Source organism: Mytilus californianus, unplaced genomic scaffold (assembly GCF_021869535.1).
Source record: "Mytilus californianus isolate M0D057914Y unplaced genomic scaffold, xbMytCali1.0.p SCAF_11, whole genome shotgun sequence".
NCBI classification, from domain to species: Eukaryota; Metazoa; Mollusca; class Bivalvia; order Mytilida; family Mytilidae; genus Mytilus; species Mytilus californianus.
The window spans coordinates 20,054,904-20,082,603 of NW_026262593.1; the positions used below are offsets into that span (position 1 = coordinate 20,054,904).

Genomic DNA, 27,700 nt, shown 5'->3' on the forward strand with positions numbered 1-27,700 from the left:
GATGTTGTCTCTGTTTAGAGGAGCGTCTTCTATGTTTATTTGCTAGCGGCCATATACTTCCCTTTTCGAATGTCATAAATACGGGTTTATTTAGGGGCAGACAAATATCTTATGGTCTGCACTCTGGAACATTTTATCATAATAATGTAACAGACATGAAGTTATATGTAAGATGGCTTTTTGAATTGATAACATTAAACCAAATACTATAGTGTAGAAATCAGTGTAGTCTTTTGAATAAATTGGTTACATTTTCAAGTTTTATTTAAAATTTAAGGTTCGTTATTTTTAGTAGATATTCTCAAAAGCAATTTATCTTTTAACTTTTCTCGAACCACTTTAACATATACTTGGAACTGATAATTTACTAATGTTTTATTTGTCATATATTGCGAACGAGGTAGCAGATAGGGGTCGAATAAAATTGATATAAATTGGTACTGAATACAGAACAGTTAGTGTTACAAAACCGTGCGACTCATCTTGGACCAATTTATAAATAGCAATCATATGTTCCTTTTGTAACAATCGCGTAAGCTTTCGTGTCAAATCATACGAAGAAAAAAAGATGCATATATCGAATAATTCCTTCGATTAGTAAAATATTATCTCCCCTTCTCCACATGAATGAACTGATCCATTAAGTACGAGATCAGATAACATCGGGATGTGCCAATTGCTGCTGTATGTGAGTCAGCATCCTGATGATAACTTTCTCAGTAATATAGGATTTCATATATTTATTGTGTATAATTTTCTAAAGCGATGTCTGTGATTATATACATGACTTCAACAACGACAAACAGAGACGTGAGTTCATTTATTTGTTGCAATATGATTTTGATTTGCATGCATACAAAATTCTATTATTTTCGTTAAAATGCCGACTCTGTTCTCAGTTTTTCCCCAGCACTTCATCTAAAATGGTTTCCATGGTTATCTGTTTTTCACACTCCTTATTAAATTATTGCAGGCTATCTATTTAATCGATTGGTATAGGTCAATGCAGTGTAATTGGTCATTTGTGTTTTCTATATGGCGAAAAGACGCAAAGTATAACATGTCTACTAGTCCTCCGGAGTAGACTGAACTCTATCTTTCTGAAAAAAGGGGGAGGGGGATAGACTGTTATTTCTCATATTTTGCTTTGAAATATTGAAAAGAAATGGCAGTCTAGTGTAAATATGTTCGTTTTGCAAACATTTTTTCATTGTGTGTGTTTATAATGCAAATGCATATGCCCAATCTCACCACCCATGCACCCCCCGCTTTTTAATCATCTTTTTGCTTCTGATGTGTCATAAGAGACGTACAGAAGATTTCGCTAATTAGTCTGTTTATTAACTAGGAAATGAAAAATATTCACATGTGAATGCATTCATGATGAATCTGTATGTCATCTCACGCTGATATCTAAGGGGGGTACATAGGGGGTCTAATAAATCGCTTAAGCTCATTCATAATCCTTCTGATGTATAAAAGTATAATCACCCGGTAAAGTATATCTATCAACTTTGTACAAACAGTAAAAAGCTTTAATGTCAATTTTCTCACTATCCTAATACATGTTTTATGATGTATAGCTCGAAGGATATGATTATTTTTTTACGAAAATTTGATACATAATACCGTTGATGTTCAGAACATATGTTTGACCTTGAATGATGTTGTATACAAACTTGAAGATAAGTGTGCTTAAAATCTTGTAAATTAAAAACGTATAAAACTAGATTAAGGATATTTTGATGTAAAAACTTGGTCAAACACATGTTCTAAGCACATAATATGTGTCTTTTGTGGGATTGTAGGAAAATCATGACCAGATAATTACACGAACACTTACGACAGTTTTACACATGTATGATGAATTAATGTTATTTTAAACAGTGTGAAAAAATTGTTAGTTAAAACAGTATGAAAAAAAATGATCACATTATTATACTGCCATCTCTAGTTTATATGCTGAATAAACATATTGAGGATATCAAACATTTATTCATGGAGTGCCCAGATTTTTTCAGTATTTCATATTTTTTTTAAACATAATCCGTGCTCTTTATTACATTTTCCGCTCAGTATGAATATTGACAAAACGCTTGAGTAAAGTGGTAACAAATTACAGAATAAAATTAGCATCGGCATACAAAATGGTCCTTTTTGCTTTTTTCTATTTTTCGTTATTTCAACTGTTCTAAAGGGCCAGTGTGGGCTTTTGCCATCATTTGGCGTCCGTCGTCTGTTAACTTTTACAAGAATCTTTTCTGAAACTACTAGACCAACTTTAACCAAACATAACCACGATCATCATTGGGGTATCTAGTTTAAAAAAAATATGTCCGATGACCCCGCCTACCAAGGAGTTATTGCCCTTAAATGACTATTTCCACCCTTTATGTGTTTTGGGCAAAAAGTTTAGACGATAGAGAGAAACTATAGACATAAAAAAATAATCGGTGATATAAGTTCAACAAAAAAAGAGAATTTAGTCATGAATTATTTTCTAGTCCACAATGTTTGAGAGTGTCTAATGTTGTAACTCGCATATACCTTGGCGAGCGACAAATGCTCTTTAGAGCCTCTAGTTGATTTACATGGGAATTTGATATACGGGTGATTATGTATTGACTTCCATGATTGTCATAAGGTTTTGTGGTAAGAGTACAATAAATACATTCGTTCAGTAATGTATGAGTTTTCGTTTTAGATATACCATAAGCAAAGTAGAATAAAACTTGTTCTTGACGGAAAAGGAATAAAATACGAAGAAGTAGATTTATGTAAAGACAAGGAAAAGCGAGACTACATGAGAGAAAAAGCAGGAATTCCAGACTTACTCCCACCACAAATTTTTAATGGAGACACATATTGTGGGGTAATATACTTCTTAGGTCAATAGAAAATACATGTCGGTTTAGAGTTAAATACATGTCGGTTTAGAGTTAAATACATGTCGGTTTAGAGTTAAATACATGTCGGTTTAGTGTTAAATACATGTCGGTTTAGAGTTAAACACATGTCGGTTTAGAGTTAAATACATGTCGGTTTAGAGTTAAATACATGTCGGTTTAGAGTTAAATACATGTCGGTTCAGAGTTAAACACATGTCGGTTTAGAGTTAAATACATGTCGGTTTAGAGTTAAACACATGTCGGTTTAGAGTTAAATACATGTCGGTTTAGAGTTAAATACATGTCGGTTTAGAGTTACACGAGTTAAAACATTTTTGATGAAGCAATCAATATTATCCTGTATGCCATTAATGTTTTCTATTATTTAGTCCGAATACGTTCAAGTTTATAGATACCAATGATATTTAATATTATAATGCATATATAAATATTTATTATGAATTTGACAAAGTTGAAAAAAAAATTTTTTTAAATGCCAACAATGGCAAAAAAAGTATTTTATTATTTTAACAACTGTTTGTCTTTTTGTTATTTGATTAAATAAGTAAAAAATGTATTTATGGATGAAAATCTTCCAGCTGCGGTTGTGTTAATGTTTCAGTAGTACTACATACAATGGTGTTTACTGGTTTTAATATGTTTTTGTTCCTCCTTATCATTCCTTACCAAGACGTCTATTCATAATCTTTCCTTTTATTAACATATACTGTTGCAAATTGTTGACATTATTGTTTTATTAATAAATTCGTCATGTATAAATACTAGTGCAAACAAATATGAAATATACAAGTTATTCAACAAATTGTGTTCAGAAACATGAGCAGTGCTCTTATATATAAATCAATTCCCATAAGTTCTAAAATTCAATTACATAACTATATTTACATGCTGATAGGCAGACAGATATGTATTATTGGATGTTATATATATATGTATATGTATATAAACAAATGAGTTCATGGGGAGAGGAAAGGTTTATTAGAAATATTAACATTAATATTACAGAAAGAGAGAATATTTCTTTTGGACGCAGGATTGACTAGAGGTATACGATTGTAGTTGTTAATCGAATGCTACTCATGATAAAATTTCGCACAGCTTTAAAAAGTTTTGATCTACCATGATCTATCGGAGCCAAAACATTGTATCTGTGGCATTTTAGTAAATTGTGTCATCAAGTTTCAACTTCTCCCGATAAACACAGTTCAGGGATTGTATAAAGTGTCTGTCATACATTTGTCATAAGAGATGCTTGATCTCTTCAGTTCATCCTTATTATTGCATGACATATTAGACCAGATAGGGGAACCCGGCACAAACATACTGCTTACGATTGTACGTTTACTTTTTAAATGACATTTAGTAATTTCTGAAGGCGAGAAGAGATGAACTAGAATGTAATTCAACAGTCTGCAAGTTCCAGCCTTGATTTCACTGTTGAGGAGAGAAACTTGATAGTTGGAGTAGAATGTTGTTCTTGTTTTTTGCTTCAAATGTTATTAAATAGCAGTTTTCTGGAGACTTTGAAGTCTTAATCATTATAAAACTTGAAATGTCCTTGATATAAGTATTTTGTTTTTGTAACAAGGGACCCTATGTCATCAATAAAATTACCAATATCGTGTAGCGGTACTCTTATAAAACAATTGGTTTACCAGGAACCTTTTTGCATATATTTCCTGATGTTTGGGCTCATGGGTGAGCTTGGATTCTTTTATTGACACACAGGGAGCCATCATTCATTCATTTCTTATTTTCTGATATATTCGATTGAGATTGTCAACTGACACTTGCACAAGTTGCAGTGTACTAATAACATGTGACATTCAGCATTACATGTATTTCTTGTGTAATGGTAGGTATCAGTCAACATAACACAGTTTGTCTATGTCTATGTGATTACATAGCATTTCGTATATTTATACATCTTTAATTACTCAAATGTTTACTTTCAGCCCTTGTTATTATAACTCGAATAATTAATCGCCCCCCGCCTCCCCCCCCCCCCCCCCCAAATCCACGTTCCCTGTTAATGAACTGATCGTAGTGGGCGGAATATAACGACTGGATCATTCGGGTTGTTGTAGTGACTGACATTCATCATTTTGTCTCCATTTATTTCAGTTTTCGATGCTAAATTTCTTTTCCCTAAGATATTGCATTTACAAAGAAATGCAATTATTTTAACGAGGGTCAAATTGTTATTCTGACATGTCTGTTGTTTTATGGGGTTAAATCAAAGAAAACTCAAACTGACAACCTTATTCGTTCTTTGATCAAACATAAACAATTACTGAAATGCCTTAAGTTGTTACCCTTTACATTTCCTCAAAACTTACTCTAGTTTACAGGCACAATGTGCATGTGGATATGCATGTGCATTGAATCATATATTTACATGACTCAGCTGTTGAAAAAGTAATTGCCTTCTGGTTATTTTGATATCAACGACTATGAAAGTGCATGCTTTAGTGTCGTTTTCCATTTATTCGTCCTTCACACTTTTATTTTACAGTTATATGTAATGCGAGAATGAGATATCTTTCAAAAATAAAAGTACATAATGAAAATATCATGATACGCTTGTTTCAATTAATAAATCAAAAATATTATCTGAACCCGAAATTTATAATGATGTAAAAGAGGCACTTACCAGGTGCAGCTTAAACGGTATTTTGATTTATCTGCCTATCAAACATACATTTATTATAATAACTGATTTGTAATTTAGTTTGTCACAGTTTTATCTTTGGGATTAACTCAGTGTTCAAAAAGATGAATTTTGGCTCATGATTTCACGAGAGAGGTGTCATTTACCTCGTTCCTTTACCCTAGTAAAGGTTGACTGATTTTGCGTTTTAAAAAATTTGCCTGCAACTGGTGAGCTGAAAAGCTTGTCTGAAGCTTTCTTGACTTTTCTTGTGTTTTAGTTACCGTGTTATTTCAATCCCATGCTCTTTTTCATAATATTTGCCTTTATTAATTATCAGATGTATTGTACATAGTCTGACAGACAAAACAGCCGCACAATTGTTTAATGAAGACATTCACAAGTATTGATTTCTGTTTTATAAAGCGATAATCGTACCTAAAAAGTTGTTGACTGTAAAGGCAAACACACGGTCACTGTAATTCTAAAGTATATTTTCTGTAGTCAATTGCAATACTCATACAATGTAAGTTATTTAGGTCAATAGACAATGGAAAAGTATTTAAAAAAAAAAACGACATGTATCTTGCTGGGTCATATTTGTGTTCGTTTCAGACATAAAGTTGACTGACGTGAAGTTAGAAATCCGACGGGGACTTAGTTGTGTCTCTCTTATCGCAGATATTTTGGTTAAGTATACTTTTCTGAACTGAGTTTTGTTCTTCTCTGTGCCTTTTGTTATTCTAATGTAGGAGATTAGTCTGGTCTGGAGGAATGAGAACTCAAAACTTTCGTATCCAAGTCAAAAGTTTATGTATAAATAAGAAGATGTGGTATGAGTGCCAATGAGACAACTCTCCATCCAAGTCACAATGTATAAAAAGGTTAACAATTATAGGCCAAAGTACGGCCTTCAACACGGAGCCTTGGCTCACACCGAACAGGAAGCTATAAAGGGCCCCAAAATGACTAGTGTAAAACAATTCAAACAGGAAAACCAATGGTCTAATCTATATAAAAATGTTCCTGCATGTCCAAAATCAAGAGCCTATAAAAGGACTTTAACTGATGACTTGGAGTTGATAACAGTCGTACATAGTCTCCATTTACATATACTAGTAGTAGAGACACTTGTCGACAGTAAAGGCCACAACTTAGTCTCAATATTGTTTGTATTGTATTTTTGGATTGCTGTATTGTTGAGGTATACAGCACATTTCATTGTATTCATATCGAACACAGAAAATAGACCAACCTTGTGATTTAAGGTATAAGAAAGGCGGAAGTTACCAAAGGGATATTTAAACTTATAAGTCGAAATTAAACTGACAATGCCATAGCAAAAAAAACGAAAAACGACGAAAAGACAAACAACAGTCCAGAAAACACAACATAGAAAACCAAAGAACGAGCAACACGAACCCCACCAAAAACCAAGGTGATATTAGGTGCTCCGGAAAAGTAAGCATATCCTGCTTCACAGTTGACACCTGTCGTGTTGTTCATGTTAGTACAAATTTGGTGATATGTCTCATTTGGTGATGTCACATTAGAGGAAAAAGGGAGATATACACAACTAATTATATCTCAGAAGTCAATTGTATACATATATATTGTGCTAGAGTAGTCAAGTTTTGTAATGATGCATGTGTCATTATTGTTTATTCAATATTTCATTACATTGTAGGATTTCCAATCATTTGATGATGCACTGGAAGCAGGAACGTTACATGAATTTTTACTTCTGAAATGAGTGATGGATGATTTTTTTAAATGGTAAGCTTTACTAAAATATAGCATACCCAGAAGCCCTTCATACATTCTGTAGTAAGAACATGTCCCTTCTTACAAAGTAAATAATTGAATTACAAAAAAACATTATTCAACACAAAATGAGCACTCGGAGACATTTAACTTCTATAATTGTGGTTGTGGTATCCGTTGTACAGTAGACTATGATAAAATTCTTAATAAACATAGTTTACACCGATTTTTCTTCTCAACTGTTAGTCTCAATGGAACGACTCGTTAGTTTAACATTTTATATTTATCTATTCACATGTTATACTATTTTGAACTTGATTATACCTCACACATGTTAAAGTAGCTTAACCATGGAAGTATTAGATTGACCTTCTGGACCCACTGAATTACTTGTTAGAAGTATGGCAGATTTTGCCATCCAATTATTTTTAATCGGGCTATTTAATTTTTGAATTTTTGAGCTCGTTTAAGACACTGCTCTATAGTTCACTTAAGATACAACGATGTTAACAACATAAACAAAAGCAATCGAGTCGCACTTAGTCATTGTCGACTGCTCCTATTTCATTAAATTTTTCTCATTACCAAAATACATCTTAGAATCAATAAACAGGCAGTGATTTTACAGTGTAAAGGTTACACGTCCTCGTTATAGCTACTTAAAACCGTTGTTTTATTCAACTTGCCATGTTCTTCCGAATTGAGAGCTTGATTTGACAGACATATCGTTTTATATCATATTTTGTATATATATATGTGAATATTTCAAAACTATTTGACATTTTATTGGTAGTCAGGGCATATTTTCGAAAATGAAGAAAACAAATCTATTTTGTTTTTTACTAAATCGAAGACAGATAATGAGACATAAAAATTTGCTTTTGAAAGGACGCCTTTTTAAGTTCTAAAGTTATTAGGCTGTTAAATGAATTTGGCAGAAATGTAAAAATGAAAGGCTGTGATATGTAGGACATTTTCATAAATTCGATTATACAATGCCTGAGTTCTTCGTTGATAATGTATGGAATAAAAGAAAATTATTATACCGATAAAGAGCGCACGTTGAATTTTCACAATTATTGTAGCATTATGTTATTCAAATATATCTGATATATTTGTACGTAAACAAGAAAAACGTATACCAAATATTGTTAAATCCAAGAAGATACTTTTTCTACTTGCAGTGAATGATTCCTGTTATGTGCTAGAAGACGTATGCCGAAGAATGCAAGAACTACAAAGAAATATTTTTACTTTTATATATAAAGTGCAATTCTAAAAGAAAAAATGCAATTCCGTGTCGTATTTGTTTTTACAGATGTCATTTGCTTGTAGAACTGAATATGGATTTGACAAATTTGTATTGTGAAAATCTTGTATATCAAATAAAACTACAGTTATTTTTTACTTCCTGTTTTGCTTTTTTTGTCATCTTCGATAAGCTTAGAGTTCTAAAAGTTATTTGATGGTGACTGCACTGTAAATTTTTGACGAGAAGCTTGCGATTCTGTGTCTGCAATTTGATTAAGATTCGGCTTCTGACTCTCTTAGGCTTCGAATAAGCATAAGGAAATTACTGATGAAAATTTAATCAGAGCTATAGCAACCGGAGATCTTATGCATACAAATCATACCAGTAACAAATTATAATTCTGACTGAAGCTGGGTATGGTTTATCTCATGATTGTTGAAGGCCGTTGGGTTACCTATAATTGCTTAAATCGGCCACATTATTTAGACTCTGTTAGATAGGTTGTCTTATTAATCGTACCGCATCTCCTTATTACATCGGATGACCGTGAGGGCATTCCGGTGTATTGTTGCCACAGACATTTCTACCAACGTGACTTTCGTTTTTGACTGATAACCGAACGCAAAATAACATTCCTTATCGCTTGTTATATATCAATTTCACCAATAAATATTCATGAAAATAATTTTTAAGAACATAGATAAATGATATGAAAATGTTTTGTCGTGAGAAATATATATATATATATATATCAATAACAAATCAAGAATACCGAAAATTTGAGTCAACGCATGCGGATTAATATTTCAAGAACGTTTTGCGGGAAAATATGAATGCCTACTCAAATCCAATCTATTAGAAAAATCGAATTATTACAGAAGAGTGTCCACCGTGCACTTGCACTGCACTATTATTAAAATAGTAGAATAGAATGATATACAAATGGGTGAAAATTATATATACATGTAACATTAATATAATATATAACAACAAACCAGAGTATACTGATTTGTATCACTACAATATAATAGTTATTACGGTGAGGTTGAATTCCCTGTCATTTATTCATCATCCACGCACTTACTTGTCTCTGAAAAAAAAATATCTATGTACCTTAACCTCACTTTCAGGTATAGAGATGTAATTTTTTTTTCGGAGACAAGTGCTTGCGATCATCCGATGGTCAGTACTTCAGTACTTTGATTTTTTATAGTCATGTAGTATTTTATTGAACCATTAAAGGGCTGCGATGATGATTACACACAGGAACGCACATCATTTTATAGTGAATGTGTACATGATAATTTAGTATAGAACATGGAGAGAGATCATTCTAATTCAACCTAAAATCGCTCGTCTCCCTTTGTACATTAATAATTTATATTTGTCTCAGACCTAGCCTAAGCAAGATATAATATTTATTAAAATTGTTATACATTCGATGTTCAAAGACTCAGCTTGGTTAATATAAAGAAGAAAACACTAATACATTTAATGGAGTTTGTTATAGATCTTGACTTGCATTATAAACAAAATGGTTTCGGTGCAACTCAATAGAAATAAACAACGAAGAACACTGTACATCCGATAATAACCCGATAAACTGCTTGCTAGACTCAATTCATTCTTCGTGTATCAACTTAAATTATCATAGAAAATCCAATAAACTGATACGGTTACTAAATTGTATCTTGTTTAAATGACATTCTCTCTTTAAAATAGTGGAGTTAAGTTGCTCAGTGTAGACATGCTGCTGATAATATCGCTCCTGTTTGTCGGGAGGTTGCATATGCCTCCCTTTATCTAAAAAAAGTAATTCTATTGTTTTATTCGCTCTATTTCAAAATTTCATAAGTTCTTTAACATTAGTTAGGGAATTTTTTGAAAAGATTGACATATAGGTTGTCGGACACCTACTAGAGGTCGAGAAGAAACGAAATTGACGAGTGTTGTGTGTTGTTTATGTATCCATAGAATAGACCTTCAAACGTGACAGTTAGTTTAACCGGTTGAATCCAACATGCATTGAAAATAAGCACAAAGTTCACCAATCACATCTTTATTGGAGTCAAAAGGTAAAAACTACAAAAGACAAAATAAAAACAACCTTAAGTACGATAACAAACATATATGTACTCAATAATACGATTTACAATACAATGTCAAAAAATTATTAACACAATTAACACCTATGGCTTTCCATAGAAAAAAATTAACGAAAAAGGGGACACTTTACAAAGCAAAACATAGAAATTTTAGAGGGCGATACAGGCTTAATACTTACACAAAAATGGGATCGGACTACTGTAAAACGTATTTAACTTGCTAAAATGCACGAAAACTGACACAATATAACATAATCAAAATCAGTCAGGTGTCTGCAAAGGCTTTTTCGTGCAATTACTTTAAATCATCACAGAAATCATTATGAAACTAACGGTACATATCAAAACATACATAATAATACAAAAATAGCATTATTTACTGTATGGTGGACAATAATACGACATAGGTACTTGGAGACAGGACATTTTTTTTTAGCTCTCCCCCCTTTTTTTTTAATCCGTTATTTTTTATTTTTTTTCTATTAATTTCATTTATTTTCGCGTTTTTCTGTATACTATGAACATACATATACTATAAATAACTTGTATTTGCTATTTACTATCAATTCCAAGTTTACTATCCACGGCGGTCACATGTTCAAAGTATACAGAAAAACGCGAAAATAAATGAAATTAACAGAAAACAAAAAAATATACTACTTATACTATACTACTTATACTATACTACTTAGAAACTCCTGGTCATTAATTGTCAGTTTCCCTAAACAATCATGTTTATGATGTTTCAAATAGAGTTACACAATTTCCGGTTTCCTGTTTTCGGAGCATGAATGATACAAATCTGAGTGTTTGCCTCAAAATAATAATTTCTGGTCATAAAAGTTTGCCACTTTCCTTATTCAATCATGTTTGTGGTGTTCCATAGAGTTATGCAGTTATAAAATATGTTTCGAAATAATGACATAAATCATCAGTATTAAAATTTCCAAGTTTTCAATGATATCTAATCAAAAAAACGATCATTTTACCCAAAATCGTCAATTTATACCACTGTTGTAGAATTTTAGTACATGTATGTGAAATATGATGACATCCTCAACACAACGTTCTAGTAGTTTTGACCATACGATATGGGTTTATCTCATTATTGAAGGCCGTGCAGTGACCTATATATATAAATATATATATATACAAGTCTAAATTGAAAAAAAAAGTTCAATGATTGCGTTGGATAAAAACTGCAATTTTTATACGTGTGCATGCACAACAAATTTCTTGATAGAGGGGTCTAAATACAGCACAAACAACATTTTCCAAAAGACCAAAAAAGTGAAAAAGTATATTTTAACAAAACGCATTTGACTAACAGGTCGAACAACAGATGTTCTTAAACCCTGCTGACTGCCATTGGCGATTGCAAAATAAACGGATCACAAGATGTTACAAAATGGATCTTTTAAAATTATTAATTTAATACCAAACAGAAAACAATAAACTTGCGGAAAAGATGGTATACCGCAAACAAAAGGTGCAAAAATTAGTACACCATATCCGGATTTCGACAATTAATGTCTCTTCAGTGATGTTAGGGATCGAAACGGTATTTGGAAGGCCATATAATTTACCTCAATTTAGGAAAGACTCTTGAATTTTGAAGAGTCGAAATATTAGAAATAGGATGAACGGATCATATAAACCCGATGGAAAATATAATACAAGCCCAAACGAAAAATTATATAAACAAGTCTAAATTAAAAACAACGTTCAAACCTATGATTGCGTTGGATAATAACCGCAATTTTTATACGTGTGCATGCAAAACAAATTTCTTGATAGAGGGGTCTAAATACAGCACAAACAACATTTTCCAAAAGACCAAAAAAGTGAAAAAGTATATTTTAACAAAACGCATTTGACTAACAGGTCAAACAACAGATGTTCTTAATTTAGACTTGTTTATATATATATAGATTCTACCACTGCATCGAGTGTGATACGATATTTATCCACTCGAGACAGTTAAATTTTCAAATTTAAAACGCGAGGCTCGCCGAGCGTTTTAAATATTTAAAATTTAACTGTCGAGAGTGGATAAATATCGTATTACACGAGATTTGGTGGTGGAATCTGTTTCTCTAATGATTTTCAAACAATACGCAGGCAAATTTATTCATTCTTTTCGAATGATTTGCAAAAAGATGTGTTCTTTCTATGTGACGTCATCAGGCATGGTCGCTTTTTTCATGCCGTCACAATAGGAAATTCAGAGGAAAGCAAGAAAATTCGACGTCATAATCGGATTTTAACCAATGAAGAACTGAGATCAAACGAACCACACGTTGATTAAATTTTTTTTATACAATGGGTGCAGAAAGGGATAAATTGACGAAGAATTAGAGAAATATATTTATATATAAACAAGTCTAAATTGAAAACAACGTTCAAACCTATGATTGCGTTGGATAAAAACCGCATTTTTTATACGTGTGCATGCAAAACAAATTTCTTGGTAGAGGGGTCTTAATACAGCACAAACAACATTTTCCAAAAGACCAAATGAGTGAATAAGTATATTTTAACAAAACGCATTTGACTAGCAGGTCGTATATCATAGGCGGATCCAGGGGGGGGGGGGGGGGGGGGGGCCTGGGGGACCCGCCCCCCCTTTCGTGGGAAAAAATTGGTTGATTATATAGGGAATCACTGAAGCATGACGTCGTGGTATTCCAGTAAAAATCCGTTGGTGAGTTTGTCTGACCATAAGACCTAAGGCCCGAAATCCTTACCCGACCATCAATTGGAAAAGTAATACAGGTTACCGATGGATGCATTTGAAGACTGTGTAAATTTTTCTACTATATAAAATAAAGAGATATCATGGTATCAAACATCTAACACTAAATTGAGGTCAATAATTGTATATTGAGCTGTGTATTGAGTTGGTTTTTTAAGCTGCTTAGCTAAGTAAGACTAACATTAGATAATTTAGTCAATATGATTGGCAGTTAAGAGGATGAGAAAATCAAAATTAATTTTCCACCTTATCGCATAATATTAAATTGATCCTAACAGTTGTCAATCATCAATGATTGGTCTTGTATCAGTACTTTTACATAATTAAAATGGCAAAATTATCTATCAAATTGACAAAATTAAATAATACATACATGAATGATCTGATTTCAAGATATAACCAAAATTGTGCATGATCTGTACACAGATGTATGAGAATTACTGGGAACTATATTTCAGTGTGTATTGATTTATAATTTAGTCTAACTACTTCCTGTTTGGTGAGGTCAGTGCCTTGGGAAAGAATTGGAAAATAGCTCCAATCTTTCAAAAAAAGTATATAGATATATATACAAAAATAGAGAGTGTACAGTAAAGAACAACACGACAAATACCAGGATTTGCTAAACTAAGCTTCTCTGAAAGACTAAAGAAACTAAAACTTCGAGCAATGTCATTTAGAAGAATCAGGAGGGCACAAAAGCAAGCAATTTGATCAAATATATGGCAAATCTACAGACAACAGATATAGAACAGAATTTTATTGTAGAAACAAAATCATATACTAGTACCAAAGATTCAAAACAAGTATGAGGAAAAACAGTTTTGCTGAAATAATTGCAAAAATATGGGACAAGCCACATGATAATGTGATAAAGAAGAAAAACAACCTATATAAAAAGAAAAAGGAAAATCCTAAGTATGAAAAACAATACCAAGAAATAAAAACTAAGCCCCAGAAAGAAATGAGAAACTCGTACTGTCAATACATAGAATATATGATTTTTGATATTGAAATAAAGGAGTTAGCTTCAAAAATACACATAAAAAACTCAATTCTTACATTAAAAGCCGGAAAAATGAAAACACCGGCATAGCTTCTCTGCGAAGTGAAGGTACACTGCACTGCAATCAAGTACGTATACATCAAAGCAAACATACTTAACAAACAGTTTCAGTCTGCTTTTACATCTGAAGAAAACACTAACACCCAAGATGAAGGTCCTAGTACTCATCCCAAAATGGAACCCATTACAATATCTAGGGGTGGTGTTTACAAACTAATTAAAAACATTAACCCTAATAAAACTACTGGTCCTTTCACCATCGCAGGCAGAGTACTAAAACAAAACATTGAAATATGTACAGACATCCTCACTTTAATATTTACTAGATCATTACAAACAGGAAAAGTACCATCTTACTGGAACCATGCAAACGTCGCACCTGCATCAAAAAAAGGGGATAAACACAACCTAGGGAACTAGACCTATATAATTAACATGCATAGCTTGCAAATTACTCGAACATATTTTTGCAAGCAGCATGATACAACATCTAGATCCCTATAACACACTATATGAATTACAACATGGATTTAGGGCTAAACGATCACGTGAGTCCCAAATAATCTCTCTGATACATGAATTATCACAAAACAATTACAAGAACATACAAACAGATCTTATAATCATGAATTTTGCTAAAGCTTTCGACAAGGTACCACACAAAAATTTACTATATAAAATGAAATACTTTGGCATATCAGAACAAATCATAAACTGGGTTGAAACCTTTCTTTCAAACAGAACCCAACAGTACTTTTAGAAAACATGTCATCTTCAAAAATACCATGCATTCACAGCAGGTGTCCCACAGGGACCAGTGCTACGGGACCGATACTATTCCTAATTTACATACCGACAAATTAAATCTCACAATGACTGCCTTAAGCTTCAAGAAGATCTAAAAGCTGCCATACAATGGGAACAAGACTGGCTTATATCTTTCCATCCTGACAATTGTAACATCATGAACATAACAGCCAAGAGAAATCCCATCCACTTGTATTATAACATGTATGGACACATTTTAGAATCAGTAAAACATGCAAGATACTTAGGTATCACAATTTCTCTGCAGACCTTAAACGGAACAACCACATTCAGCAAACAGCCGCTAAAGCAAATGGCTTTTGTTTCATTAGAAGAAATCTCAAAGTCCAATCACAAACAATTAGAAAAAGAGCATACCGAACACTTATATAAGACCCTAATTACAATACTGTTGTACTGTATGGGACCCGTTTACAAATGAAAATATACGATCACTAGAATAAGTACAGAGACGGACGGCAATTAAGGTACTAGTATGCGTGCAACAGACATCACAACACCAGCAGTGTGCCTGAGATGTTAGACACCATGAATTGGCAAACATTACAAGAACGCCGACTAAGAACAAGGCTAATAATGCTTCACAAAAATTGTAAATCAAAATATTGCCATTCCATCGCAAAATTTATTGCAGCAGAGTCAGTCTACTACAAGATCCACCCTTAAAGACTACTACTGACAAATTCAATGTAATATAAAGACAGCTACACATTTTCATTCTTTTGTCAACCATTAAAGACTGGAACAAATTATCCCCTGACATTACTAAAAACACTACTACAGAAACCTTCAAGGATGCATTCGATCACGATGTGCTCATTGATACTTATCCACACCTGAAATAAACAGGCAATCGTGTTTTTTTTTTTATCTTCAACTAAAAAATTAAAATTAAAAATGTAATATTAACTTGAAAAAAAACAATAAAAAATATAAACTAAAAACAAAGAAAAATTGTAAAAATTGATAATACAAAAATATATGACCAAACAAAAAGTAATAACAACATCAAACTAAAAAAAAAAAAAATTGTTTTTGTTTTTGTTTTGGTAAAATCTACGTTTTGATAAAATTTTTAAATAATTAATTGATAATAAATTTGATAAAAAAAAAACGTAAGCTATAACAGAAATAACAGAGAACAAATCACACTATGTGAGTCTGGTGGTAAATAACCGTAAGGATCCTGAATTTAATAACTTTTAAAGTAAGTAACATATTCTGACATGTTCGGTTGTTTCCGCCTTTTTACGCCTTTTTTAAGGGAAAAGTCGGAATACGCTGCGATTTCCGTCTTTAGTCTGGCAGTTATTGATACCGGAAGTTGACGTTGACTGACAACATGGGAGCCGGCATTCAGGAACAAATTATACAATACGCAAATGTATTGACTGACAATGTCCAGAAACAGGATCCTACAACTATAGGCATCTTAGTAGCAAGCTTAGTTGTTTTGCTTACGATAGGTAACACATGATATTTTACTATACCCAAGAAATGTTGCAATCGCATGAAGAAATGTGGCCATATGTTTTATCCCGATAATTTTATAGTTTATCTATATTAATATGAGGCAGGTGTTACCATTAGATCCCTTTAAATATGTATTTAAATACTGATTTTTGCAAAATTAAAACTAAACAAAAATGATTTTGAATCTTATTTCTATGGTCATCAACTATTTTACGAATTATGACATTTAATTATATCACTATCAGTATCATTTAAAAACAATCAGTAACTTTTGGGTACAATGATTTCGCGAAACTCATAAAAACTCAATATGAACCAGAGAACAGATACTAGATATAACCTGAAAACTCAATTTTATATGGTGTAATTCTGTTTTTATTGATTATTATTATATTAAGACTTTCCATTTGATATATATATTTGTCATTTTTACTCAATAAAAGTACAATTTAATTTCAGATTTTTGATTTGTGTGTCTTGTGTGCAAATTCCTTGTATAACAATATGGCGGACATAATTATTCAAAAGTTAAATACCTATGATAAATATGTTATAAATTTTAAACTATAGAAAAGTTGCTTATTTTAATTAGGAAAATTTAAAACTACAAAGGTACATTGCACAAGGCACGGGCATACCTTACGCCTTCCATGATAAAGTTTGAATAATTACATTGCCATATTGTTATACAAGGAACTTGCATAAAAGTTAAAGACATCAAATTCATGAAGTTATATTGTTCTTTCTTGGAGTAAAAATTTGATATCTATTAAAGCTGGGAACAGTTTATCTAACGGGAAATGAATCTGATAGGCTTTTCAGTATAAAATTATAAAATCCCGAACTTTATGAGACGTCGAAAGATTTATCGATTTTGGAAGCGTCTGACTGAAAAACTATCTGAACTGCTCGATAAATTAACCACATAATTCCAAACGTTCAACAAATACAAGTTTTATCGTAAAGAAGATATATTTTGTCATATAAAATGACCAATATAAGTATGATTTATTTGATGTGATGTGTTTTATAATGGTTTATGAAACTCGCGGTTACTGGGAATGCCATCGGCACCATTTTTTATTACTCCGTTTGCATTCTGTACCCTTCTGTGATGAAACGAATGCAATTGTGACAAATTTGAAGTGACAGATTACAAGTTCAATACACTGGCATTACTTATTACTTAGTTTGAATGACATTTTATTGATATTATCAGAAATTATTAAGATAATAGCGAGTACATATTTTACACATGTCCGTTTCTGTATCGTGTCATTTATTAACTATGACCCCACGATAAAATTGGCTATACATGTAACTAGGTAGTGTCAAGTCCCGTCAATATATGTTCCTGATTAAATCAGTACTACTCCATAACAAGTAAAATGTTCGGTTAATATCTATTGGTTTTTGTATTCATATTGAGTTTTTTGTGATTCTAAGGAAATCGTGGGACAGGTAACTTTTGAGATACCCCACATCATTGGCTTTATGATTGAGGGCTGAACAATAAATAAATCTTTACTAAATTGCCAAAAAAAATTCCCAGCTGAAGTTCTGTTGATGCCATTTTTGATGTAAGAAAAGAATGCTATTTTCAGGTGACGCTTTTTCATATTGAAGTATTATTTAATTAAATTTATCATAACTTTTCCTCTAAAATGACAAAGATACTACATGTAAGACAGCTTATTATGAACCATTGTGAATCTTTTTCTTACTTTGACCCTTTCTTTATAACACTAGTTTTATTTTCTGGACCATCCTTAAAAGTAAAAATTAAGAAGTAAAACAGCAGGTGCAACACTAAAACGATGTGAAGTACCCTCTTCAAAACAATAACATTTTTGTAGTTGTTAAAACAATTCTTTAGATGACATGTAACACCATTTTACAGCACATTTTCATTAACCAATACAATTAACACCTACATTTATTAGTCCATTGTTGCCAAAAATTGCTACCAAATGCAATCAGCTGATTATTGATTTTGTATTAAAATCGGTACACATGATGAGTTCAAGGTGAAATCTGAGTATTGTCTGATCAGGGAAAAAGTCAGATAACCTGAACCATAATTAAGAAGATGGCCAAATTCTTACTGTTGTATTTCTTTCCCCAAATTCTTTTGCCAATCATGATTTTTAATCGCCACAATTATTATTAATTTGCAAAATGTGATAATGGCAACCACCAGTGGAAACCCTGTCCTGAGTTATTTTCTAATTAGGGCTGTCAAATCAGAAAATTGCTCCCCATTCAGATCCCAAAAGGGGTTATGGTCTTGTTTAAAACTCTTTAGTACAAACTCATATGTGTACATTTGTACCTGGGAAAGTTTTGAGGCATTGCTGGATATATATATATAGATTATATAATTATATATATAATAAATTGAAATGCATTTTGCAGTGACCACCTCCTCTTAAAGTAAAAAAAGAAAAAGAAAAAAAAAACAAGAAAAATTCAATCTCCTACTTAAATTTGGTTAAATGATATATATATGGTAGTTTTTTAAAAGAAATATGGTTAATGACTCAACCATTTTTATCACCATCACATATCTCTAATATACACATAAGTCACTAAATGTATGTCTCTATATAAGATTTGAAAACAAGTATCTTGTGACAAAAATTCAGTATACTCAAGCTGTATTACATAATGTATATGATATGAATAAAATGTCAATTTGTTAAAAATTGTCAAGTGAAGTTGTCTCAGATAAGTATGTGAGGAAACTTGTTGATTGTGTGTACTGTATATGTCATGTATTTGAGGAAGGAAGTACTTGCAACTTTCATAATTGACTAATAGTCTGTTTGCCAATTCCTGTAATTGACCCTGTGATAATTAAGGGATCAATTTTTTAGTTGTCTCCCTTAGGAGGGACATAAAATTTCATTGACAATGGAGAGCTAGCAGAAAGAGCAAATTTATCTGTGCATAATGTGTGTAACATTAAAGTTTTTCAGATCTTTTTATTAGTCACCTACCGACGAAGTCTGTCAGTCCGGCAAAAAAGTTTTTCAGACTTTTTTTCTTCGTGCTTGAAGATATTATTTTGATATTTGGTTTATTGATTTATCATGACAAGTTTCAGGTCAAGTTCAATTTTCACGATTTTAGCTTTTCTCTTTGTTCAGTTAAAACCCTTTCCCTAGAATTAAATTTTTTGATGAAATACTTATTAATAAGTAGATTTCTGTTCAAAGGGAAATAACTCATTTTTTAAAAGATTTTTAAAAGACAAAATGACATTTTGGATTTTTTTCCTTTTCTTTGTTAAATAGTTTGAAGAATTTAGTGGTAGGTTTGTTTGTCATTCTTGAAGATATTGATTTGATATTCAGTATATAGTTTTATCATGACAAGTTACAGATCAAGTTGGAATTTTGTTCCAGTCAGATAATTTTGGGCATAGAAAATTCACTTAAATAATCAGTTTTCAACAGTTTTTTTCGTCATGCTTGAAGATTTGACTTGATATTTTTATGTAGTTTACACCATGACAAGTTATAAATCAAGTTAGAATTTAGTTCCATTACAAAGAATTTGTAACCGGTAGGGGACTATGTATTGCCATGCAATACTCACAGAATGCTTGTTATATTTAATTTTTGATAAGCTAAAAACTTTTGATATTAGTAGTTATTTTTCACTATTAAAATTGGCTAAAACGCTGATATATATCATTTTCAACTTATCATGCTTTATGTTGGCAAAAGCCAATTTTGTTTGAAATGGTACCAGTCTATGATTAACAAAGGAAAGCAATTTGTGTTAAATGGTATGTACATGTAATAACAGAATCAAATAGGTAATTAGCAAATGAACTATTGAAAAAGTTCACTTTCTAAGTCAGTTTAGTATCTTTATATATAATTAGTATGCTAAGAACTGGGTTGTATTGCTCTACACCTTCTTACCTATAGAATATTCTTAATTAATAAAATTTACTCTAGCAATTTTCTTGGATAAGGAACAGCAGTAATAAATTATTTTGCAGAGAGCTGGTAGACAGTGGCTTAAGATAAAAAAATAATAGACCCCTTGTACATTTCATGGCTTTCAACTTCGTTTGAAAATCTATAAAATAAATAATACTATAGCTCAAATGGGTTGCATGTTTTTGGCTTATACATTATTTCTATTAAAAAAATCATCCAAATACTGAGTGAGAAACATTTTTTTTCAATGCAATATTATATTTAAAAACAAAATGCAACACTCCCCTCCATTATAAACATTTTATGCATGCATAATATAGCATGGGCTTTTTATGATTGTATGTGGTTATTCTCAGCCCCTTGAAATCCAGGTAAGGTTGGTATAGATTCGAAAAATTGGTACAAAATCCCGAAATATAGTAAAACCTTCATATAAAATAAATATTTGTTAATAGACTTTTTTATTTTCAGTAATCCTTGTCTGTAAAGGAAAATCCAACAAGAGAAGTGGTGTGCTGTTGTTGGGAACATGTGAATCGGGGAAAACTCTTCTGTATACCAGGGTAAGTTCAAAACATATACTCAACACACTTAATTCACAGACTTTATTTGATCCCAATCCAACCATGCATCACAAACTTTGTGTTAGATTTATAAGTTACATATAAGTTGGTGTGATTAAATGTATTTTTCTGTCTCTATTCATTACAGCTACACATATGGAGTTAAATACAAACATTCATCTTGTGGTTTTTCTTAGATTAACAATTTTTAAGTATCCTTACCTACCATTATACAAGGCAAGAACCACAAATTGCTGTCTGTCAGAAAGTATTTTGTTATTTTGTAAAATCAATGTGAGAGGTAGCAAAATGGTACATGTGTAATGATACTTTTATATTTGTATACAAATATACACATGTATGTCCATGTTTTAACTGTAACTGGGTTTTTTTGCAGCTTGTTCATCAGAATTACACAGACACCTTTACCTCAATAGCCAGTAATTCTGGAAGTTACCAAGTTCAAGGAAAGGTACTGTAGATACAAAATAGTTCTGCTTTATTTAATGACTCAATGGGTAATTAAAGGGATGTAATTTACTGCAGAGATGCATCTTTGAGTTGCATGACCATATTACAAGCATATAATAAATTCCTTTAGTGTTTGTTTAGGTCAAGTCGTAGAAAATTGAATTGTAATTTGTAAGATTTCAATGAACCATACAGCATAGTCAAATTTAAAATTTGTTGTACAAAATGAGTGACTAAATAGCTGCTACACTTTTGAGAATATGAATAAGTTATGATTAATACCATCAAAATGACATGAGGAACATATATGAATTGGGCATCGAACCTGCCAGAAACATCCTTAGTTGATAGTGTAAAGTAGAATTTCTCCAACTCAAAATATGTAAATGAAAAATGAATTGAAATACACATGTATGCTTTTACATTAATTACACCCAACTCCAAATGAGGGTTGTATATACTGGAGTGGTTTCCCTCTGTTGTGTTCGTCCATCCATAATGTAACACATTTTTGTTGCATTTTTTTCAGCAACTACAAAGTTGCGCTCTTTAATATTGGGTACCAATGTGTCATATTAGCATCTATACATTCTACCTTGAAAGATTCCAGTATTCAGTTAAATATATTTGAACTTTTTCAGTATAAATGTATGTTATTCATGTAGATGCATGTTTAAGAAAATTATTTAAAAAGACTAAAAATCAGAGCTTCTTGATATTTGGTCATTTTTGATAAATAAGTGAGTGATAGCTCTCACTACATCTGATCAGTATATTATATAAGATTAAAAATAGTACTGTAATGTATCTCGCATATTATTTTTGAGGAAATAAAAAGTTCAAATTTATAATAATTTAGTTCTATTAATTACTGAATTGAGTCATTTTTTTTTTCTCGTACTAAAAAGCTATTTATAGATATATGAAATTCTACTGCACATTTAACTTGTGATTTGCAGACTAAGAGTTTAAGGATAATTGATGTACCAGGACATGAGAGATTAAGACAGACAATGCTGCACCAGTATAAAAGCTTAGCAAGGTAAAGTAAAGGCTTTAAGTATACTTTTACCAGATCTCATGGGGTTTTATTCAGTGTTTTGATTGATGAAAATTCTTATCAAATTTTATTTTTTACAAATAGACTGTATATTGTTCAAACCTGTCATATTGTGATACCACAAATAAAATTATTTCAAATTTTAAATGATAACCACAAAAAAATCATAAATATAAAAATAAGATGTGGTATGATTGCCAATGAGACAAGTCTCCACCAGAGACCAAAGAAGTTAACAACTATAGGTCACTGTACCACCTTCAACAATGAGAAAAACCCATACCGCATAGTAAGCTATAAAAAGCCCTGAAATGACAAATGTAAAACAATCCAAATAAGAAAACTAAAGGCCTGATTTATGAACGAAACAATAAAAGAAAAACAAAAATGATATACAGCATCAAATAACAACCACTGAATTACAGGCTCCTGACTTGAGACAGACACATACAGAATGTGGCGGGGTTAAACATTTTTTCTGTCGCCAAATCCTCCCCCTAACCTGGGACAGTGGTGTTACAGATCAACATAAGAACAAACAATAAAAATCAGTTGAAAAGGGCTTTACTCATCAGATCAATACAAATCAGAAAAACAACTAACAAAATCACAGACTGGGCATGGCAGGGAATTTATACACCCCCCATAACAAAAAAGACAAAGTACAGATCTGAGAGTACTCACAGTTACTGACAGCTAGTTCAAAGCCAATAACAACTTTAAAAAAAAATCATGTATCTAAGACTAATATATCAATCAGTACACATCCAACATCCAATTGATTTTAAAGAGGTCATTAACAGTCGGAGAAAAACATGACCTTGTGCAATGCCATAATATAGGTATCGACAGATTGTAGAACCATGAATGCTAATGTGTATAACAATAATATTAAGTATGTGTTAATTTACTGATAACATCAATATTTATACCAATAAAAACAATATTCAAAGATCTAATTACAGTGTTGAATTGGTAACCTTTTAGAATAAGTTTTTTTAAAGGATCCATAAGTTTACCTGGATCGTATCTTAATCTCCACACTCAGTAGACATCATCACCGTAAATATTGCTATCCTGTTTGAAATAAGTTGTCTACAGGTACAGCCAAACTTCCAAACCAAATCTTTGTATCTATGGAAGAATTTGGTAAAGTCTGTGTCTTTAAACTGTTTGTTTATGTAGTTTTATAGTTTATTAAAGGTTAAAACCAAGGTTAAAATTTTTCAATTTATTTAAAGGGTCAGCATTATTACAACCTTGTTTATTTTTTTCCAGGGGTATAATATTTGTGATTGACAGTTCAACTTTACAGAAAGAAATTAAAGACGTTGCAGAGTAAGTTAATATTGAAAATAAATGTTCTCATGAAATCAGTAAGATGAAAAATAGAGTATACATTAGTATGACAATAACTCTTATAAAAAGGACACTCCCAAAACATAGCAATTAAATGCTTGTGACTTGATTTTATTTTATGCTCGATTGAATTGATTTTTTTGTGAAATATAAAGAGATTTTTATTGATGGAAGCTTAGCGGCTTTGATAGAGAAATTTTTATAGTTTCTGTAAGAAGAGTTGTTAGTGATCATCTGACTTCATTAATTGTTACCTCAGACATAGTAAAATTTAATTATATTTTATTTTTAGTTATCTATACACAGCACTAAGTGACAGCGTTATATCATACAATATCCCACCTGTATTGATAGCATGTAACAAACAGGACCTTTTAATGTCAAAAGGAGCTGAGGTTATAAGGTCACAATTAGAAAAAGAAATGTAAGTACATGTGTTGTTTATGTGTAACATCTTTTAACACTGAATCTAAATAAAAAAGTTCATTTGATTGATATTAACAGAATGGAAATTTAAATAGTCAGATAAGCAAATATTGTTTATTGTGCTTTTAATGTAACTGTATTTTATTTGAGCATTACCACTGGGTCAATACTGTTGCTGGTTGATGATTTGTCCTGGATGGTATAGCCAACTCAGTAGTCAACACTTTTGTGTTGACATGAAATATCATTGATATTTTCATTTTCTGTAAACTAACTGTTTATAAAATGTTGAATAATTCAAAAACCAAAGGTATTGCTACCCCAAGATATAGATTACCTTAGCTGTATTTGGCACAACCTTTTGAAATTTTCGCTTTTGTCTCCCGCGTAATGCATTGCAGAGTACACTGAAATACCGTCCGTCCGTTCTTGTTAGCGCTCTCACAGGTACAATTCTTGCCAGACTTTTATAAAACTTGTACTATAGGTTAATATCAGCAATATCTCAGACAAGTTGTATAATGGTGGACGATCGACTTTTTTTAAAAGAGTTATGCCCCTTGGAAATATAAAATATGTGCAACACGGGGGACATTGGAACTCTTTTAACTTTGTATATGATTTGGCCTTCCAACAGATTTGATTTTGAATACTACTGATGAGTCTAATATAGACAATATGCACATCTGGTGTACCAAATTATAGGCCTGGTATCTTTGAGGAGTATTTTGCTACTGTTGTTTTTGATTTTGTTATTTCAAATAGAACTCTATATTTTGTTTTACATCAACATTTATCCCATTTTCCCAGCCCAGACAAGTGAAAGTTAAATCCAAACAATCTATCAATGCTTTCAGTGCTCTTGTCCAAATGGACTGACTATGTGGTATGGGTTTAACTCATTTTTGAAGGCCGTACAGTGACCTATAGTTGTTAATTTCTGTGTCATTTGGTCTCTTGTGGAGAGTTGTCTCATTGGCAAACATACCACATCTTCTTATTATACGCCCTTTTATGGGACGTATTATGGTATACCGTTGTCCGTCCTTCCGTCCGTCTATCGTCAACATGTCGGACAGTAACTCAAAAATTTTTAACCAATTTGCATGAAACTTTGGTGAATTGTTTATATCTATGGTTGTAAGCTCCCTTTAGATTTTTATAAATTTTAGATTTTACATTTCCGAGTTATGGGGTTTATTCATTAAAAAAGGGGGATTTTCCAGTTTTCGGACAACAACTCAAAAACACTTTCATAAATTTGCAAAACACTTTGGGTGAATTGTTTATATATGTTTTTATGAATTTTAGATTTTAAGTTTCTGAGTTATGGGATTATATATGTAAAAAGGGTTAATTTTCCAATTTTCGGACAATAACTCAAAAGTGCTTTGAGTAGTTTTCATGAAACTTTGGTGACTGATTTATATCTAATAAAATAACCTCCCTATTTTTATAAATTTCTGATATGACATTGAGGAGTTATGGAACTTTATTCATTGAAAAAGGGACGGGCGTATCATGCACTCATGGCGCAGCTCTTTATTTTGATATTGTAAAACAAATTTCAAACTCAATACCTGCATAAATTGAGACGTAAATAAAATATTGAATTGAATGAAATTGTCATGTATTTGGCTTTCCGAAGTTCTTGTCTCGAGTGTACCTGATGAAGGATATACCAGAAACCTGTCATGTACATTGAAGTTCTTTTCAGAGGTTAATAGTACATTTGTAATGGCTGTAATTAGAGAAGTCGCTGATACAGCATTACTAAAGTGTAATCAAAACTAGTCCAAGATTGCTCTGTTGTTTGATGGACTTTTTAGGGTTGTGGGACGTCAGAGCACTGTCAATGTATTAAACATGGAAATTGCTGACCTGGACTTGGTGCGGCAAGTTTCTATCTTGAAATTGCAGATCCATTTTCAAGTAGATAAATCCTACATTATTTGATTCCTTATTCATATTACTCCACGAACATGTAACTTTTATTCACATACTAACCCCCTTTTTTGCATAATTTAGCTCCCATGTTCACAAGTGCTGTGAGGAAATATTATAAGATCACAACTTCTTAGGTTGTCAGATGTCAGAGCAATCTCAGACTTAACAAAACCAGTATCAAAAGTTTTATGGAAGAAATTGTAAATTTGCCAATAAAACAAATTGTTCAAATATTTTTGATATTTTAGGAACACATTGAGAGTAACAAGGTCGGCCTCATTGCAGCAGATTGAAAGTTCAGGGAACAACAACACATTTCTTGGTAAACGTAACAAGGATTTCAGTTTTGATGATCTGAAACCAATGAAAGTAGACTTTGTAGAGTGTAGCTTGAAGGGAAAAGATGCTGAAAGTAAACCACAAATGAAGGACCTAGATGATTGGTTGATAAAAATAGCTTAAGATTTCATTGGTTATTCAAAATTTCATGAGTGCAAGTTTTGTATGCTTGAAAAATCAAAATGATTGTTTAAAACAAACTATGTGTTTAAGAAGAACAGTTAAGGTTATACTTGTTGTGTTTGTAGTTTAAATGGATATTGTTTGTTAAAATGTACTTAAGTACCACTTGTTGATCAATGCTCATATCTGTAGAGTATTCTTGAACTATAGAGACCAATCATTATCACTGCTTTATTTTATGACAACAGAAGAAATAAGAGTAATTGATTGAATTTAGTAGATTTCAAAATCATTCAATAGTACAAAATCAAGTTTTTTTTTTAAAGACAGTCAGAATTTGTATTGGAAGATACTCAAATTGTCAATTGTGTATATTTTGTTTGGTGCTGGAAGAAGAAATAAATATTGAAATTTGAATGTATTTATTAATTAGATGTATACCACAATTATGGACCCTTAATGCATAGATCAAGGTGTGCATTCATTATTGCAAATTTCTGATGATTAAAAAATTGACCAAGATTACTTTTAAATGCAACTCTAGTACTTAATTTTGTAACACAATAATACTAGAAAGATAGCTTGATCCTAGCTTGAGCATTCTTGAGTTATATGGGTTATATTTCAGCAACAGCAACCATTTCAAGAAAAAGTAAT

The 27,700-nt window shown here is 31.7% G+C and overlaps 2 protein-coding genes across 2 annotated transcripts; both read left to right on the forward strand.

The window, feature by feature from the left end:
• The first annotated feature begins 638 nt into the window (after positions 1 to 638).
• On the forward strand, positions 639 to 8,730 carry LOC127719705 (SH3 domain-binding glutamic acid-rich-like protein 3). The gene is made up of 4 exons (XM_052225942.1): positions 639 to 810; positions 2,705 to 2,872; positions 7,247 to 7,335; positions 8,508 to 8,730. Exons 1-3 carry the CDS (start codon positions 766 to 768, stop codon positions 7,310 to 7,312), a joined length of 279 nt encoding a protein of 92 aa, XP_052081902.1. The 5' UTR covers positions 639 to 765; the 3' UTR covers positions 7,313 to 7,335; positions 8,508 to 8,730.
• Positions 8,731 to 16,619: 7,889 nt separating this feature from the next.
• Positions 16,620 to 27,460, forward strand: LOC127719702 (signal recognition particle receptor subunit beta-like). The gene is made up of 7 exons (XM_052225939.1): positions 16,620 to 16,795; positions 21,227 to 21,318; positions 21,716 to 21,790; positions 22,749 to 22,831; positions 24,128 to 24,187; positions 24,501 to 24,632; positions 26,830 to 27,460. Exons 1-7 carry the CDS (start codon positions 16,672 to 16,674, stop codon positions 27,041 to 27,043), a joined length of 780 nt encoding a protein of 259 aa, XP_052081899.1. The 5' UTR covers positions 16,620 to 16,671; the 3' UTR covers positions 27,044 to 27,460.
• The last annotated feature ends 240 nt before the right edge of the window (positions 27,461 to 27,700 follow it).